We start from the raw sequence: 20,353 nt of genomic DNA on the forward strand, positions 1-20,353 counted from the left end.
ATACTGAGTGGTGGTTGGGCATGGAGGCTCTTGCCTGTAATCCCAGCACTTTGGAAGGCCAAGGTGGGTGGAACCCAAGGTCAAGAATTCGATACCAGCCTGGCCAACATAGGAAAACCTTGTCTCTACTAAAAATACAAAAATTAGCTGGGCATGATGGTGGGAGCCTGTAGTCCCAGCTATTCGGGAGGCTGGGGCAGGAGAATTGCTTGAACCCGGGAGGTGGAGGTTGCCGTGAGCTGAGATCGTGCCATGTACTCCAGCCTGGGCAACGAGAGTGAAACTCTGTCTCCAAAAAAAGATACTGAGTGCTATGGTGATCCAATGGAAGTTTCTTTTATCAATCTGTTAAACAATTCAAGGGAGAACTTTAAATCTTAATTCAGTGAAGACATCTTTTAGGGAATTGAGATAATCATAAATCCAGTGGAAGTTTCTTTTATCAATCTGTTAATTCAAGGGAGAACTTTAAATCTTGATTCAGTGAAGACATCTTTTAGGGAATTGAGATAATCATAAATTTGCCATCTCACTATATTACTAATAAAGAGGGAAAGAATTTCATCTTAAAAAGTTTAGAAAGGCCAGGGGCATGTGGCTCAGACCTGTAATCTCAGGTCTTTGGGACGCCAAGGCAGGATGATCCGGATGATCCCTTCCAGCCAGGAGTTGTAGATCAGCCTGGAAAACAAAGTGAGACCCTGTCTCTACAAAAAAAAAAAAAAAAAAAAAAAAAAAGTTGGGCATGATGGTACACACCTTTAGTCCCAGCTACTTGGGAGGCTGACTGGATAGGATCAGGTGGCCTAGGAGTTCGAGGCTGCAGTGTGCTATAAACTGTGAGCATGCTGCTGTACTCCACCCTGGGTGACAGAGTCAGAGCCTGTCTCTATTTTTTTCTTTTTTGAAAAAGAAAGTTCAAATACTTAACAGACTCCTTAGTTAACAGGCTCTAAAACAAATACTTTTGCTCTTTCTGCCAAAATACCTAAATAAATAACAGAAAAGAGTAAATACATTTAGGATATACTGGTGATAGGATAGTGTTAAATTCTTTTTAATGTGAGGATATAACTTAGAAATTTACATAAACTTTGCATATTTCACCATAGTTGAGCCATACTTACTATTACTGGAATAAAGTTTTTAAAATTATTGCCATGATGTGAAATTGTTGCAGGGTGGTATGTTATGCCCATGCTGTTGCTTATAGTACCCTTGTAATTCTTATACCACTCCTTTCTCTTTTCTTAAGAAATAAGATTAACTTGTTCTTCTCAAATGTCTCAGAAGAGCATTTGATTGAGATTCTAGAACTCTTTTTCATATTATGAGAGGCTGTTTTTGATTTAAAAGATTTAAGAGTAGGTATTACCACTTTGTCTAGACTCTGGGGCATGAATTTTAAAAGTACTAAAAATAACTGGTTCTTAAATGGTTGGATCAGGCAACCGAAATTGGAGTTCTAATATTAATATCATTGATTTAAATATTGTAAAATGTCTGCCAAATACAAAGGCTTTAAAGGGTGTCCAATCTTTTGGCTTCTCTGGGCTATGGTGGAAGAAGAAGAATTGTCTTGGGTCACACATAAAATATACTAACACTAACGATAACTGATCAGCTTAAAAAAAAAAAAAAGAATCACAAAAATGTCTGATAATGTTTAAGAAAGTTTACAAATTTGTGTCGGGCCACATTCAAAGCTGTCTGGGCTGCGTGCGACTCACAGACCATGGGTTGGCAAGCTTGCTTTAGTAGAATTGATACTTTTTCTATTTATGATTTGGGTCAGGTATTATTTATCTTTACTTGTTTAGTTAAACCATCTGTTATGCTGTGTTAGTTGAAGAACCAGTTAGGAATTTCTGTCCCACTTTAGATGATTGGCTTCCTTAAAGTTGATGTTTATGGAATCCCTCAGGGCAAGGTTTGCTGCTGGTTCACAATTAAAGCTGTGTTGGTAGTTAGAGATTACTTTTGTAGGTTAACTCTAGGTATTATTAAACACTACAGAGAAAATTCTGAACAGACACAGTTGATGGCAAAACTTCCATCAGTTGGAAATTTGTGGCTGATTTCTTTTGTAAGAAACATTCTCTGGACAAGAGTACCCCCAGATCTGTTTGCCAGGTGAATCTACTGTCACTGAGGCTATATATTTTTTTAATTCTAAAAAATTATTTTAGAGACAGGATCTCACTGTTTTGCAGGCTGGAGTATAGTGGCACAATCATAGGACACTATAACCTCAAACTCTTGGCTCAAGTGATCCTCTTGCCTCAGCTTCCTGAGTAGCTTGGACATAAGCATGTACCACCATGTCTGGCTTTTTTTTTTTTTTTTTTTTAATTTTTAGTAGAGACAAGGTCTCACTACATGGCCCAGGTTGGTTTTAAACTCCTGGGCTCAAGTGATCCTCCTACCTCAGCCTTCCATTCCAGGAATACAGGCATAAGCCACCACACCTGGCCTATGGCTATAATATTTTTAACTGGCATTTACTTTGTTAAAAAATTTAAAGCATGTCGTATTCAGTAAAGTGCACAAATCTGCAGCTCAATCGATATTTATATATGTATTTATTTAAGACAACATTCCATTTTCTGTGTTTTTAAAAGCGAGCAAATATATTGGATTAAAATTTGCTTAAAAAACAATTTTTCTTATAAATGTATGTTCACATAGAAAATTGAGGTAAGAAAAAATAAGTCACTTATAATTCTACTGCCATGAACTCTAAACAATTTGATGTATAAGCATTCATTTATTATTTTCTGCATATCTAATATGTGCCAGATATTTGAGATGCTGAGCATATAGCAGTGATTACAACAGTCAAAATCCTTGCTCTTGAGGAGATCACACTTACTTGGGGGAAAGGACAATAAATAAGAAAATATGTTGTGTGTCAGATGACGATGAGTACCGTGGGGAAGAGTAAAAGAAATAAAGGGAAGAGGGAGTCCTGGAAGAGGCCTGGAAGGGGCTGTAATTTTTACATAGATTGACCAAGAATGGCTCCACTTAGAAGGTAACATTTGAGCCAAGACCTGGAGGAGACAAAGGAAGATGCTGGGCAGGCCTGAGGGAAAAGAGCACTTCAGGCAAAGGCCTTGAAGGGAGCAGTGCCTGGCATGTTTGAGAAACATCAGGAAGGCCACTGTGGCTGGAACAAAAGAGGCAAAAGACAAATGAGGTTGGACAGGGAGCAGGGGGTCGTGTCCTCTAGTTCTCCCTCCTGGCTGCATGTGAGAATTACCTTAGAAGCTCTTAAAAACCACTGATGCTGGGCTCCCCATCCAGGCCACTGATTCTGGGGGTAGAAGCTGATTTCTAATGTGTAGCCAGTGTTGAGAAACACTGGTACAGGCCTTTAGGCTTTTTTTTTTTTTTTTTTTTTTTGAGATAGAGTTTTGCTCTTACTTCCCAGGCTTGGATGCAAATGGCGCCATCTTGGCTCACTGCAACCTCCGCCTCCTGGGTTCAAGCGATTCTCCTGCCTCAGTTTCCTGAGTAGCTGGGATTACAGGCACATACCACCATTCCCGGGTAATTTTTTGTATTTTTAGTAGAGATGCGGTTTCACCATGTTGGCCAGGCTGGTCTTGAACTCCTGACCTCAGGTGATCCACCCGCCTCAGCCTCCCAAAGTGCTGGGATTACAGATGTGAGCTACCACACCCGGCCTCCTTTAGGCCATTTTAAGGACTTTGTATTTTGCTGTGAGTGAGATGGGAAGACTTTGGAGAGTTTTGAGGAATGATCTACCTGTGTTTTATTAGTTTAAAACTATATGTTAGGCCGGGCATGGTGGTTCACACCTGTAATCCCAGCACTTTGGGAAGCTGAGGTGGGCGGATCATGAGGTCAGGAGAGAGAGATCATCCTGGCTAACACAGTGAAACCCTGTCTCTACTAAAAATAAAAAAAAAAATTAGCTGGGGGTAGTGGCACATACCTGAAGTCCCAGCTACTCAGGAGACTGAGGCAGAGAATCTCTTGAACCTGGGAGGTGGAGGTTGGAGTGAGCCAAGATCACACCACAGCAGTCCAGCCTGGGTGACAGAGTGAGACTCTGTCTCTCAAAAAAAAAACCCCTGTATGTTTTTGAATGTTCTGGACATACAGAAAAGGACCCATCATCCAACCCACTTTAATAAACCATCTGCATTTTGCCATGCTGGGTTTATCCTGCCTCCCCACCCCACTTTTTTTTCCCTAGGGTATTTCAATACTAGGTTGAGTTTTGAGAAGGATCATTCTGGTCTCTGTGCTGAGAGAAGGGGAGACAGAGCAAGGGCTGAAATGTTTCTTCCATGTATATTTTTCTTATGCTTTAGAGACACATTTTTATGCAGTATCTACTAATTTATAAACTATTTTCTTTACTGGACATTTTATGTCACTGGATATGCTACAACTTTGTTTTCTCATGGCTATATAATGGCTTTTGATATGCATTGCCAAGATGTTTTCTGGAAAGACTTTACTAATTTATACTCCCACCAGCTGCTTTGGAAAGTGTCAGATTTCCTTAAGCTCTCACTAACATTGAATTCTACCATTTAAAATGTTTTCTATTTTGACAAGTAAAAAAAGATCATTCATGGTTTTCATTTTAGTTCTTTGATGTCCAGTAAGGTTTAATTCCATTTTTATCTGCATTAAACACGAGGCTTCCCCCTTTTTAAAAGCACTCAATGGGCCTGTGGCTAATGACCTATTGAGCCGTCAAGAAAGGGGAGAATGAAAACACCGCTTTTGGGTGAAGTGGCAGCATGTTGTGTTGTTTTTGCTTCAATCAGTGGTGTGACAAGGTGTTAAAAAAGAAAAAGAGGCTTATATCATTTGCTAGCTGTGTGACTTGAAGTCACTCAGGAACCCTGTTTTCATACTGTAAGATGGGTGGTGTGTATCTGCTTCATAGAATTTTCATGAATATTAAATAGAAGCATTTCATATGCCCAGGTCTTTAACCTTTTGACCATAATCTGCAGTTAAAAAAAAATTCATCTTACATTGTGACAAGCATATATAAATATGTGGCTGAAAGTTTCTTGGAACAACATACATGTCCTCACCAAGTATGGTACACTTCTGATAGTTCACATTTTCATTCACTTTTAAAAATACCCCTTGTTAACCACTAAATTGATCATGACTCCCTGAGCTGTGACCTAGGGTTTGAAAAACCCTGTAGTAAATTTGTTTTGTTAAGGTACCCGTTTGTCTATAGGATTACCTCTCTCAGGTAGCTCAGAAGTCAGTCTCTCTCTACTTGTAATAAAACTCACTTTCAGAAAAGCCAATAGGGAAAAAGCCTCCCACTTAGCTTATTGTATTCCTGTATCGTATTTTTGGTTGGCGAAAAATGTTAATTGCTTTTCACAGTCAGAAAATGTATTTGGGTTTCTTTGATGGCATGATGACTGGGTTGTATTAACATCAGTTTTATGAAATAGATTGAATGCATCTAAGCACAAACAGTGTATCACTACAGGGATTATATTTGCAAGACCCCAAATTGAGGCATTATCTAACAAAATACTTTTGTCTATAGTTTTTGTTACATGAAAAGCTGACAAAAATAGAAAGTAACGTGGGGCAAGGTAGCTTGTGTCCAAAGTCCCAGTGGGAGGTTGAGGTGAGAGGATCCCTTGAGACCAGGAGTTCAAGTTCAGCCAAGGCAATATAACCCCATCTCTTAAAAAAAAAAAAAAAGAAAAAAAAGAAAAGCATAAGCCATATTTAGGTATAGTTAATACAGTCTCTTTTCAACAACAAAAAAAATATGAAATCTGGAATAATCTCAGGAAATTGAGACTATATGACTACTACCATACATAAAATAACAGATGCTATTCATTGGTAGACTTATAGCTAGATGACTTGAGGACCACGCAGAAAAGACTTAGCCAGCTGTAATTAGTAGCTGTGACTAGACAAAACTTGATCAGATGAAAGTTAAAGTCACTTTCAAGTTTCAGGGGTGTTGGATTGAAAAATGCATAGAGAAAGTGGGAAATTTACTGTTTGAAAAACACCCAGAGGTTTAACTTACTTGGCAATAGAACTGTGTTACTTTTGACCTCTATTTTAACATTAAATAGGTTTTGTATAAACTGTTTTTTGATACTGAGCCAGGAAAACATTTTAAACAGCTCTAAGTTAAAAGTTTAACTAACACGCATTTACTTACTTCTCTCCTACCTCCACCAGCTCACCCTTTCACAATGGAGTAATTTAGAGGAGTATTGGAAACATTTTAATATGGAAAAATAAAAACTAAATTTTATGCCAAAGGACCGTAATTTACCTTTATGTGGTTAGAATTTGATATATGAGATGTGGTTTGAGTGTTGAGCTTTAGATTCTGGCTTTTTCACTATTGGAGCTAAAATAAGGTTTTAAACAAGCTCAGAAATGAGTATAACAATTCATTGGGCTCAGATGGCCCAGAAATAAATGAATAGCTGCTGAAGCGCACTAGTGATCAGGGATATGCAGATTGAAACTACAGTGAAATACCATTTCATGTCCAAAATTGGCACAAATTAAAGATGTTACTTGGACATTTCCAAGTGTTGGGAGGGTGTAGTATAAAACTAATGAGTATAAATTGGTACAGGTGCTGTGACCTATGCCAATACCCTGTGACTAGGAATTCTGCTTCTAGTGTATCTCTTGCATGTGTGCACAAAAAAACCCACAGGAACATTGTTTGTAATGCTATTTTGTAACTGCAAAAATGAGAACTACCTATATGTCTGTCAGTACGGAAATGACTACAGAAAATATTGTCTAGTCCAACATTCCCCACTAGAAATACGATGTGAACAACATATGTAATTTGAAATTTACTTTTACATTTCTAGAAAGGAAGTCAAAATCAATTTTTATATATTTTGACACAGTCTATCCAAAATGTTATCTTTTTAAAAGTGATTAATATGAAAGTCATGGAGATAGAGTACATTAAAAAAATGCTAAGTCTTTGAAATCCATTTTGTATTTTGCATTTAGAGCACATCTCAATTTGGATGTTAAATGTTTATTAGAAAACTTGATCTTAATTTAAATTTTATAAAATTTCTATTGGAAAATGTAGATTCACATACCCAGGTTGTTCCTTATATACTTAAAAGCTTTTCAGACACTGACTTAGGTATCAGATAAAGTTTAAAGTAATTCGCTTTCTCAGTTGCACCAGCTGAATTTCAAATGCTCAGTGGTTAGGTAGCTAGTGGCTACCATATTGGATAGTGTAATTATAACCATAGCATGTATTGTTATGTGGCCTAGGCTGGGCATGGTGGCTTGCACCTTTAATCCCAGCACTTTAGGAGGCGAAAAAGTGGGAGGATCGCTTGAGCCCAGGAGTTTGAGACCAGCATGGGCAACATAGTGAGACCCCATCTGTACAAAGAAAAAAAAAAACCTGGACATGGTGGTGCCCATGCACCTGTAGTCCCAGCTACTCCAGAGGCTAAGGCAGGAGGATCACTTAAGTCTGAGAGGTCAAGGCTAAAGTGAGCTGTGATTATACCACTCCAGCCTGGGCAACAGGACAAAAGCCCATCTCAAAAAAACCTGGCCTATATTATATGAAGTAAAATGTGGTAGATTATTCAAATTTTGCATTGTCAATATGAACTCCTAAAGAAGTGCCGTGAGGTTTTATTGTTTGTTGTGAGCAATTTAAAATATTCACAGTAATACAGGGAATAATATACATGTATCCACTTTTCAAATTTCACAAATGTTAACATTTTGCTCAAGTATCTCTGGATCTTTCTTTTCAGTCCTGAGTTTATTAGAATATTTTTTTGTTCAGATATTGTATGGACTGAGTATCCACTCAGTTTGTAGCAGGTATAAAAGAAAAGTGTACCTAAAGAGTATTATGAATCTTCCTTGAAGGTAATATTAGCACTTAAACGGTCTTTATAACATTTCATTCGTTTTTGTTTTTTTGTTTGTTTGGTTTTTTTGAGATGGAGTCTCACTCTATTGCCCAGGCTGGAGTGCAGTGGCATGATGGTTGCTCACTGCAACCTCTGCCACCCGGGTTCTAGCGATTCTCTTGCTTCAACCTCCCAAGTAGTTGGGATTATAGGCGCCTGCCACTGTGCCTGGCTAATTTTTATATTTTTTAGTAGAGATGGGGTTTCACCATCTTGGCCAGACTGGTCTCGAACTCCTCATGATCGACTTGCCTCGGCCTCCCAAAGTGCTGGGATTACAGGCGTGAGTCACTGCACCGTGCCTTGTTGTTACTCTTTAAGTGTATTTTTATAATTTAAGAATCTTAATTTCCAAATGGAAATTTTAGATTTGATATTTTCTTCAAATACGCCAAGTAAATACTTAATGTCATGAAAGAACTATAATGCAAACAATGGTTTTTTAAAACCTTGAATTTCAGTGTTCACTTAAAGGATTAAAAGGTCAAGAAGTTCAGATCATACTTTTTTTTTCTTTTTTAAAGAGATAGGGTCTTGCTTTGTCACCCATCCTGGAGTGCAGTGGCACAAGCATAGCTCACTGCAGCCTCTAACTCCTGGGCTCAAATGATCCTCCTGCCTCAAGCCTCTTGTGCAGCTGAGACTATAGGTATGCCACCACACCCAGCTAATTTTAAAATTTTTTGTTGAGGTGAGGTCTTGCTGTTGCTCAACCTGGTCTGGAACTTGTGGGTTCAAGCTGTCCTCCCACCTTGGCCTCACAGAGCACTAAGACTGCACAGGTGAGCCACTGTGCCTGGCCAGATTATACAATTTAAAAAATCCTTCCAGAAGACATTTTGTAGCTATGGGTGTCATATTTTTAAGTCTTGATACCTCTGTTACAGCAAGGTCAGTTTAAAATTTTGTATTTGCTACAGAGTTAACTTCCAAGTTTTAAAAAACATGGACCTGCTATATTTTTGGTTCATCACTAGATGGAGTTCTTGCAGTATAACTATGTGTTGGGTAGCCATTAGTAGAAAAATCTTTGTATTTCTCAAAGTCTGTATATATAGTTCTTAAAAAAGAAGATTGTATGTATAAGCAATCAGCTTATTACACATATCATGGTAATAGGAACATACAATTTGGTAGTATGTTAGATTATGCAGTCATAATCTCTGAGTAGCATCAAAACAGGCATCTTAATGAGATTTTTCTTAGGGTAGGATTTATATTATATATGAGAAAGAGGGGGCGGTGAGATTTAAACCAGTTCTCTGATCATCATGTAAAATTTCAATTTATGTTATTAAGTTGTACAGGATAACTCTTTCTAGGAAATTCCAGGGCTTGTGCTGATGCATCTGAAGTCATGCTATGCCACTTCATAGCGGCACTGAAACTTAATTCTCCAGCCATTACCTATCAAGGTAATTGGTAATTAGTGTCTGTCTGTTCCTGGACTTACCCTTGCCATTCTCATTTTGGCCTTAACAAGTATTGTTCTCATGCCACTTCAGTCCCTCGAAAGCATGCTGAAGGTAGAATGTTTTTTGTCTTACTTTCCTGTTTACTTCAAATCAAGGAGGGTGTTTTTTGTCAGGAATTGGATGTACCTTCAGCACCTGCGGTCCTACAGTTAGGCGTATTTGGATTTCTGCTCCTCTCTTACTTGCCCTCATTCCTCAGTTGAGTTCAAACCTATTGAAATTGTCATTCTATGATTCTTTGGCAGTCTTCAGATGTAGCCCCTCAAGCATTATTTTCCATTGTTAATTGTTATGTAATTTCTTCACAGTGCCATTTTAGAAAGATATTTTAATACCTATCAAGTTTAAGAAAAATTAAACAATACTTAAAGGATAAGAAAGAGAAGTAATAGCCCCTATCTCATCCCTTCCTTCATTGAGCCCCATTACCAGAGGCAACTACTTTTAAAAATTGTAATTTTTATTTCTTTTGGTGGTTGCCTCCATAGCTCTAATAAGCTCTCATACTACTATTTTTTAAATTAAAAACTTTGGATTTTAAATCCTTATTGCAGAAAATCAACTGGTAGTAAGCTTTTGCCATTTCCACATTTCCCTTTCCATTTCCTCCTCTTCCCATCCACCTCAATGCAGTTATTCTTACAAATTTATCTGTTGGTTCTACAGTTTTAAATGGGGATGCCGAAATTAAATTGTGTATATATGGGGTGGTGTTATGAAGTGAATGAATGACCAGTGTGTAGCTTGTATAGTTCTGAACTGCAACCAATCACATGTTATTGGTGGGGGGGGCATGTTATTTCAGAGTTTATTGTAAGTAAACCTCTTCCTCAGTTTTCGTTTGCATAGTTTTTAAAATGACAACTGTTTGAAACATTCAGCAAACCTATTATCACATAGAGGCTTGGAGGTAGGCTGAGTCATTGGTTCAGTGATACCGTCTTTGTTTTTCCATCTGCTGTTATTAACTGAGAACGTTGGCTTTGTCTCAAGTATGTGCCCTTCACAGTACTAAGGGTTTCTTCAGGTCCGGAAGTCACATGCAAACATATTGTTTCCGAGAGTATTCCTTCTTACATGTGTACTGTCTGTGAGTGTACCTAGAAGTTTCTAGCAAACTTTTCTTGGTTATTTCTTGGAATTGTTTCAGAGGTCCATCTCTAACCCAGCTTCTGGCAATAATGAGATTACCATGATTATCCTTAGTGAAGCTCACATAGAAGAGGGTAGAGTATCTGAGGTTTATTGGGGAGCAGTATGGAAGAATAGTTCGTAGGTAGCCAACAGGGTCTGCAGCAGAGTCAAATCCTCGGTGGAAAATATTACTAGCCTTATTTCTAATACTTCTTAGAATACTTAGAATACTTCCAGGCTGCTTTCTTTTGGAAAATTAAAAAGGGAATTATTTGAAACCATAACTTTCTTCATAATCCCCTTTGCCACAGTAGCCATTTGTACTTAGAAATCTGAAAAGCACACTTCTAAGCATTAAAGGTAGACGAGGAAATGTACAATTTCTTTTCCTTTCCTTGAGTTTGATTGTATTTATTGGACCTATGCCTTTGTACTCTCTTGGGATAAAGATTTACTGGGTAATCATAATATTTGTGAAAGTATAGACTTCATTGGTATAGGCTTCATTGGTAACTTTAAAACAGCATCATCATTGATTTTTAAAAATCAAAGCTATCTGAATGACAAATATTAGCTGTCTGCTGTTTTTTTTAGACCTAGAACTTATGAATCTCCTGGAAAATATTTTTTTGTTTTGCTCTAGTTTTTTATGATCCTCATTTCTTTCTTATTACACAGATGTCTGAGAGCTAAAGGTAGTAATTCTTTATGTCAACTCTAGTGAGTTTGAATAAGTCTTATTTTTAAAATAAAATCTGATTTTACTACTTTTTTCTCAGGGTTATCTTAATATTCTTCTAGTTTCCAAATCCATAGTAAGTTTTAGCATTCATCACTATATATAGTACTTTTACAGAATTGTAGCTCAAGATGAAGAACTTGAGAATGATTGTTATACCAGTTTCCTAGAATTATTTTATGAATCAACAGAAAAATACTCCAGTAAGCTTTTCTTATATCAATAAAGTAGTTTGAATTACTTATTTTTCTGGTTGTGGATGTAAGAAGTTATGGAATAGATGGCGCTCTATGATTAAAGAGTGTGTGGGGGGGGCGGGGTTTGCGTCTCTAAGTTAGTTTAAAGCATTTCAGAACACTTGTGGTTTTTATTTGTTTTTCTTTTTTGAGATGGAGTCTCACTCTGTCACCCAGGCTGCAGTGCAGTGGGTGATATTGGCTCACTGCAACCTCCGCCTCCCGGGTTCAAGTGAGTCTCCTGTCTCAGCCTCCCAAGTAGCTGGGATAACAGGCATCTGCCACTGTGCCCAGCTAATTATTGTATTTTTAGTAGAGGTGGGGTTTTATCGTGTTGGCCAGGCTGGTCTCGAACCCCTGACTTCAAGTGATTGCTGTCTCCTTGGCCTCCTAAACTGCTGGGATTACAGGTGTGAGCCACTGTGCCCAGCATGGTTCTATTTGTTTTTAAAATAGATTTTTAGAGTAATTTTTAAAGAATATATATATTTTTTAGTTTCTTAGCAGAGTTACTTTGAGTGTATTCTTAGCAAGTATCCATTTACTAAATAATACTGTAGTCATTACTGAATAAGGCTTGAATTTTATATTACAAATATAATTAATAATGCCAGTAAAGATAGTAGATTATCCAGATCAACTTTCAGTGAGATATTTACCTTAGAATTTGTCTTTTGATTCTCATATTATAGTCATAACTATAAATCCTAGGAGATGTAAATATATTACATGAAAGATTTCTAAGATCGAATAATTTACCAGATGCTGGATTATTTGGGGTTATATTGATTTCTTTACTGCAGAACTGCTGAGAACCTTTAACATACTAATGTATATTATAAATATTTTAGAATAAGATATAACAGTGTTTGCAAAAGTTATTTAAACATACAGCATTCATTTCTTGGGTTGTTGTTCAATATAAATACACTTTGGGAAATGCTGGTATTTGATCTAGTTAGTATTTGTGTGAATTGTTGTATAGAGAGTAGTGCCGAACCTTTACGAGTGCCATACAGTTTATGAAAAGATATTAACTTTAATGCTTGGACACTTGGAACAATCAATTTCAAATGTATTACAGGTCTTTTTAAGAGATTAAGAGCTAGCTTTTTAAGATTTCAGGTATATGTAAATTCTTTAAAGATTTCAGGTATAGCTTCTACACTGCTGCTTATACAGCTTTTTTCTAAATGAAATTTATGAGCATGCCTAGCATTGAAACATACCCATCATAAAATCTGGTGATTCTCCAAACTCTGCACACCAGCTGGGTTTTCTCTGAGCTCCAAACTAGTGTTTTTAAGTTCCTGACCCAAGAGTTCTACATTGCAAACCCATTAGGCATCTCAGCTCCTTCAAAACTGAGCTCAAGACCAGGCGTGGCTCACACCTGTAATCCCAACACTTTGGGAGGCCAAGGCAGGTGGATCACAAAGTCAGGAGTTTGAGACCAGCCTGGCCAAGATGGTGAAACACTGTCTGTACTAAAAATACAAAAATTAGCCGGGCATGGTGATGGGCACCTGTAGTCCCAGCTACTCAGGAGGCCGAGGCAGGAGAATCACTTGAACCCGGGAGGTGGAGGTTGTAGTGAGCTGAGATTGTGCCACTGCACTCTAGTCTAGGCAACAGAGCAAGACTCCATCTAAAAAAAAAAAACTGGGCTCATCTTCCCCTTCCCTTCCCCAGTCTCCAACTCTACTTTCTGTGTTCCATCCTTGCTAGTGGCACTGTCTTCTTTTCAGTTACCCAAACTAGAAACGCAGGAGACTGATTCCTTCTTTGTCTTATACACCAGGATTTCTTAACCTTGACACTATTGATATTTTGAACTGGAAAATTCCTTGTTGTGGGAAGCTGTCCTGTGCATTGTAGATGTTTAGCAACATCCCTGGATGCTACTCACTAGATGCCAATAGCAGTTTCCCTCATTGTGACAACCAAAAATGTGTCCAGACATTTGAAATGTCCCAAGGAACAAATTACCCCAGTTTGAGAACCACTGCCCTATATCCAATCCATTACTTACCTACTGATACGACTTCCTAAATTTACCTTTAATCCCTAATCACATCTTCATCCTGTTCCCTAACATCCCATCCTCTTTATTTGTTAATATTTGGGATTCTTTAGTAGGGTTCTGACTAGTCTCCCTGTGTCCAGTGTTTCTTTCCAACCCACCTTCTTTTTAGTGCTGCCAAATTTATACTTCTTTTGTTTTGCTCTCTCTCTCTCTCCCTCTCTCTCTCTCTGTCTCTCTCTCTCTCTCTGTGTGTGTGTGTGTGTGTGTGTGTGTGTGTGTGTGTGTGTATGTGTGTGAGAGAGAGAGAGAGAGACAAAATCTGGCTCTGTCACCCAAGTTGGAGTGCAGTGCCATGATCTTGGCTCACTGCAACCTCCGCCTCCCAGGCTCAAGCCATCCTCCCACCTCAGTTTCCCAAGTAGCTGGGACTACAGGTGTGGACCACCACACCAGGCTAATTTTGGTTTTGCCATATTGCCCATGCTGGTCTCAAACCTGTGAGCTCAAGTGATCTGCCCAGCTCTGTCTCCCAAAGTGCTGTTACTACAGGCATGAGCTACCACACATGGCCCAAATTTATCTTTCTAAAATGCAAAGCTGGCGCTGAGCTAGGTAGCTCACTCCTGTAATCGTAGCAACTCAGGAGGCTGAGGTGGAAGGATTGCTTGAGGTCGACCGAGTTCAAGACCAGCCTGGGCAATATAGGGAGAGCCTATCTCTTAAAAAAAAAAAAAAAAAAAAAAAAAAAAAAAAGCAAAGCTGTTTCCTGTTTATAATCTCTCAATAGCTTTCAGTAGAGACCCTCATGAACTGTCTTCTCTCTTTTTTTCATTCTAGCCTCATTCTTCAAAGGCACTCATACTTACTTACCTATGCTAAGGTTCTTGCCACACAGTGTATGTAGCCCCCTTCCAACTGTGCAACAGTTTGTTTCAAACTCTATTTAGGCATCTGTTTTCTATCACAGCTGTCAGTTATTTATTTTTAGAGAATCTATCATGGTGAAGAGGATTTTGTTTTTAACATATCCATCTTTTCTCACCAAATTGAATTTTTCAAGGGCAGGGACCATCTCGATCCTACATCTTGGTATAGTGATAGATATTCAATAAAAGTTTGAGTCATTTATTAGTATGCCCTGTCAGATGCTGTAACATCCTCATTACTTCTAGGAGTTCTGTTTCCTGTACCCATAGTGAGAATTATTTCCCTACTCTTTATCATACAGACTTTGAAGTGCAGGCTTTTGACCACAGAAATCTTAAACTATAATTTTCTTTAAGAAACCAGGTATTCAGAAAAGAATTGAAGAAAGCCGAGTACTTAGTTGATATTCAAATATCATTTGCTTATAAGATAGCTAGTTTACTTTAAAGATTTTTATACTGAAAAAAATTAAATTGTGTGGATTAAATATATGACTTAATATGATATAAAAAGGCTTTACCATACTAAAAACATTGCACTTCCCTTGAGTAAGGATTTGTTGATTATAGAAAGCTTGCAAAAGCAATATTATTATCTTAATACTAATTCAGCATTTTACAAAATATGTTTATTAGAACACACTCCTATAATCACCAACTTGTGTTATTTAGGCGAATTTAGGAAATTTAACCCCTATCAAATTAAAACAACAACAAAAAATCAAGTAATCAAGTTAGTAAAGAATAGACTGTCCTATTTCCCTTCCTTATGTGCCTTAATAGAGTTGTGTATGATTAGATGTCTCTGTCACTTGGGACTAGCCACTCTCAGCTGACCAACAATACTTTTACCTCAGACTTTAATTAGAAGATAGAAAAATAGGAGTTGCAGGGCTTCTGGAAGATAACCCAAGCTATAGCACCAGCTCACTGAAAGTCAGTGGTTAAGGATGGGGAAACAGGTAATGAATAAGACCTATTCCCAATTCAGAGTTCATCATCCTGGTAACGGCCAGATTGTTCATAATTATTTGTTAAATGAATCCGTATATAATGGCAGTTAAACAAGAAGTAATGGCTCCACTTCATTTTTTTAGGCAGTGGCACAAAACATATCACTTTCTTTTAAGAAAGAGTCTTTAATAAAAAAAGTTGTATAGGAGGTTTCCAGAAATAAAACTAGGAAAGAGCCAGGTTACCTACAGGGAAGGTACCGCCCTTTCACACCAACTCTCTAAGGGCTGAAAAGGATATAGGAGACACCCAACCTCTTATTAACCTTAGGAGCCATTTTGGCATGGGCTCAGATTTGCCTTGCCCGTTTTTCTAATTTTTCTCCTCCATATTCACCCTTCCTGTCTTCAAATTTTAAATTTTAGAAATTAAAAAACTCTTCATAATTTTAAAATTAATTTACTTAATAAATATTAAATTTTTCTTTATGATCTTAAACTTCTTTAGAAAAGAAAGGTATGTAGCGAAATGAAAGAAATGAGCTTTATTTGGGCTCTTTAAAAAAAAAAAAAAAAAAAGGCTTGATAAATTCTGCTTCCAAAAGAGTTTTTACTCAGAACTTAGAAATTTTTGAATTATAATGCTTCTATATATACATCGTCTGATGCTTGTTGTTCATACTGTAAAGAATTCTGTAATATTTTAAATAAGTATTTTTTACTAGTTTTGGTTCTTTATAATTTTTAAAATCTCCATATCTTTAAGGCCCTGCTTGATTTAAGTAAGAGATATTTGTGGTTTCAGCAACTTTGTTTTCCATATACTTTAAATCATAGTAGAGATTATAGTAAATGTATACTATCCCAGTAAATTCTTTACCTATTCCCAGAATAATGTGGTTTTAAATGGGTAAAAATATTAACCTTGTGAGGATCAAATATAAGATACTTATATTTTAGCAAAGCACAGTTTATTCTCATTATTCACAGTCGTTATGTTCTATGAAGGTGCCAGCAACATTAAGTTAGCAGATAGTGTACTGAACCATTGACCTTAGGGAAAAATACTGTGTCATGTTCCTACAAGCTTCTGGTCATGACATTTCCATCAACTAATCAATATATAACCATGTTTTATGTGTGTTTCTATTTAAAGACACTTTTCTTAATATTTATTCTTAATGTATTAACATCGAACTGATGGCCAACGGCACTGTAACTCATGTCTCAGTGAGACTTATCTAACACACATATTTTCTCCACATTACAGCCTTCTTGCACCTAGGAATAGCTAGCATCTGGGAACACTTCAGCATGATGCTTAGGGGCCATTTTATACAGTGAAAGCACCAATAAAATGTGAAATGTGAAAAACATGGTGTTAAATAGACCTCAAAAAGGACACTTGTGTATGTAGTATATGAGCTGAAACAAGAAGGCAATATCACTTTGTTCAGCTTCAGATGGAAATGTGCCACGTCAAGTGACGCATTGTTTTGCACTGCTCTGTGTGTATCTGTGAAAGACTAAGAATGTGCTGCAGTATTGATTTGAAGGTTACAAATAAATTTTAGTGAGTAGGTTAATTCACATATACAGAATCTTCAAATAACGAGGATTGACTATAATAGCTTTTAGAAAGCTTATGATTGAATACTTAGAATATGCAGATTTGAAAGTTTCTCTTTCAGGGATGTGGAAATTGTTGATTAAGCGGAATCATCCTTGCAGTTTTCGTGTTCTCTTGTCTAGTGAAATAAAACTGGCTGCTTTCAGTCCATCATTTTCTTTTCTGCCCTGCAGGGAACAACCTATCTTCAGCACTCGAGCTCATGTCTTCCAGATTGACCCAAACACAAAGAAGAACTGGGTACCCACCAGCAAGCATGCAGTTACTGTGTCTTATTTCTATGACAGCACAAGAAATGTGTATAGGATAATCAGTTTAGATGGCTCAAAGGTAAGCTACGTTTACTTCTAATGATCTGGCTGTTTTTGGTTTTTTCAGTATGGCATTTTAGCTTTATTCAGAGAATTTTACCTTCATTGAAATAAAATGTTTCATTTTGCATTCTTAAAGCTTTTAAGAAACAAAACTGATTATTAAGGTAGCAACATGTTTTGTCCACTAAATTACTTTGATTAACCACTTTATTGTTACATGCCAAAATAGTCTATAAATTTGAGGTCATTCGATTTATTTAATATTGATTGCATATCTGTTGTGTCAGGCATTATGCTAGGTACTAGGAATATAATGTTGGACAGAATAGACATGCTCTAGAATTCTAGGAGCTCTAATTCTTTTCAGATATACTGCTATAGACTGGTAACAGTTCAAAGTCCCTACATCTTAGGAAGTTTGCCAATGTCAATACTAAAGCTGACATTACTTATCCAAAGAGAAGTATAAGGACAAAACCTATAGTTTTATTTTTAGGAGAGGCAGATAGTATAACAGTTGGGAGCAAGGTCTCCCTGGGTTCACATCTGAACTCCACCATCTACTGAGTGTTTTGTCTTTGGGCAGATTACGTCTCTCATCCTCATTGTTCTCAACTCAGTACTGGTAGTTGTTAAGGACTAAATGAGTTAATTATTATTATTATTTTTTGAAACAGAGTCTTGCTCTGTCGCCCAGGCTGGAGTGCAGTGTTGTGATTTCGGCTCGCTGCAACCTCCACCTCCTGGATTCAAGTGATTCTCCTGATTCAGGCTCCCTAGTAGCTGAGATTACAGATATGTGCCACCACACCTGGCTAATTTTTATATTTTTAGTAGAGACAGGGTTTCACCATGTTAGCCAGGCTGGTGTTGAATTCCTGACCCTGTGAGCCACCGCGCCCCAGCAGGGGATCCTTTTATCATCAGTGAACTGTGTAGAATTCACTTAGAGAAATTCCAAAAAAAATCAGATTCTAAGATTGTAGATTTAAAGGGTGTAGAAAGATGAGGTCTTCAGTTTCTTAAAGCCATGAGGCCTTTCCACTTCCAGGAATTTTAACAATTAAATAAAGGGGTTAAGTGCACAGACTGTAGAGCCAGACTGTAGAAATGTTTGTTTCTACCACCTGCCTGCCGTCTGTATTAGTCCATTCTCACACTGCCATGAAGAAATAACTGAGATTGGGTAATTTCTAAAGGAAAGAGGTTTAATTGACTCACAGTTCTACATGGTTGGGGAGGCCTCAGGAAACTTAGAATCGTGGCAGAAGGTATGTTTTCACAGGGCAGCAGGAGAGAGAATGAGAGCAAGCAGGGGAAATGTCAGACGCTTATAAACCTTCAGATCTCCTGAGACTCACTCACTAGCACAAGAACAGTATGGGGGAAACTGCCCCACCATGATTCACTTACCTCCACCTGGTTCCACCCTTGACACATTGGGGATGACAATTCAAGGTGAGATTCGGATGGGGACACAGAGCCAAACCATATCACCATCCCATCGCAAGCAAAGTATTTAGCTTCTGCATGTAGGGCTGGGCACTGGGGCTTCTGCCTGTAATTCTAGCACTTTAGGAAGCCGAAGCAGGAGGATCACTTGAGACCAGGAGTTTGAGATCCGCATAGGTAACACAGTGAGATCCCATCTCTACCAAAAAAAAAAAAAAAAAAAAAAAAAAAAAAAAAATATTGGTGGATGCCTGTATTTCTAGCTATTCAGGAGATTGAGGCTGGAGGGTCCCTTGAGCTAAGGCGGTCCAAGCTGCAGTGAGCTATGATTACACCACTGCATTCCAGCCTGGACAACAGAGCGAGACCCTGTCTCTTAAGGGAAAAACAACAACAACAACAAAACTTTTTTATGCCTAAGTTTTCTCATCTGTAAAAAGAAATGAATAAAAATACATCATTACACCATAGGGTTGTTGTGAAGAGTAAATAAATTTAGGCAAAAGCATAGTGTGTACAGTAATCACTATACAAACACTGCTTTGTTATTTATACTATTACCAGGTGATTATTGCATAGTGTTTTGTGGGGAATAAAAAATAATTTAAGCTAAGCTTTTCGTCTGTTTTTTTCTGTGTACTCATTCCTTATCTCCTTAACTAGATTATAAGAACTCAAGGGCTATTTGCACTTTGTGTCTTGTACATTAGTAATTAACATGTATTTACCTGATAATTGATCTTTTTCATTTTTACTTGGAGGATTTAAAAGACTTGAGAAATAGGAATAGTTCATTTCTGTGAAGCTTTATTTAGTGAAGAATAATTTTGTCATATTTTATAACTGTCTGGTTTAGTGAAGTTTGACAGATATTAGATATTATAACCTGAGACTCTAGAGCGTTATTTTATTTCTTTTCCCCATATTTGAACCTTGAATTCTCTGCAGTCTGTTTTGTTTCTGGGCCCAAATGACAGACAACATGTCTCCTTTAGAAAGGAGGATTAAAAGAGATAACAGAAAAAGATAACAATCCTCCTTTATTGGAAAGGAAGGTTAAATGTTCTAGACAAGTAAAGGACAACTGAAGTAGTCCCATGTACAAGAAACGAAACCATATGGAAGTGATTAAATAGATTTCATTTGCTAATTTAACCTTCACCAGATTAAAATACTTTGAGTTATTTTAAAGGAAGGAATTTTAGTGATTAAATAATCCTCATGTGTTCTTCCCACCAAAGCAATATGAACTGTTGCTCTGGCATTTCCATTTCTGAATATACTTTACTGATTGTAATTATTAGAATCATAAATCAGTCTTTGGAAAAGCTTTTTGTTTTCTATCTTCTGTAGCAGAGTTCTATTTTCTATTTTCTAATTATTTTCTAAACTAATGGTCTTAACTGCTGCAGTTCCTATAGGAGTAGTTGTTTTTTAAGTCAGCAGTAGTGGTTCGACTCAGCTAAACAAGTGTTTTCTCCTTCCCACCTCCACTTCTGCT

General features: G+C 37.4%; 1 protein-coding gene and 1 non-coding gene across 3 annotated transcripts in view; both read left to right on the forward strand.

The window, feature by feature from the left end:
• The window catches only part of HOMER1 (homer scaffold protein 1), a 153,358-nt gene that overhangs the window by 46,964 nt on the left and 86,041 nt on the right, over positions 1 to 20,353 (forward strand). For both annotated transcript variants that reach the window (XR_004268832.1, XM_032277383.1), the window contains exon 2: positions 17,260 to 17,416. Coding sequence is in view for 1 of the 2 variants with exons in the window: in XM_032277383.1 (XP_032133274.1) it covers positions 17,260 to 17,416 (157 nt within the window). In the remaining variant the exon portion in view is untranslated. The remainder of the gene's footprint in view (positions 1 to 17,259; positions 17,417 to 20,353) is intronic.
• LOC116554414 lies at positions 4,685 to 4,821 on the forward strand. The gene has a single exon (XR_004270201.1). It is a non-coding gene; the product is annotated as a small nucleolar RNA SNORA21 (small nucleolar RNA).

The sequence above is a fragment of the Sapajus apella genome, unplaced genomic scaffold, assembly GCF_009761245.1.
Source record: "Sapajus apella isolate SASKATOON/1434 unplaced genomic scaffold, GSC_monkey_1.0 scaffold1, whole genome shotgun sequence".
Taxonomy (NCBI): Eukaryota; Metazoa; Chordata; class Mammalia; order Primates; family Cebidae; genus Sapajus; species Sapajus apella.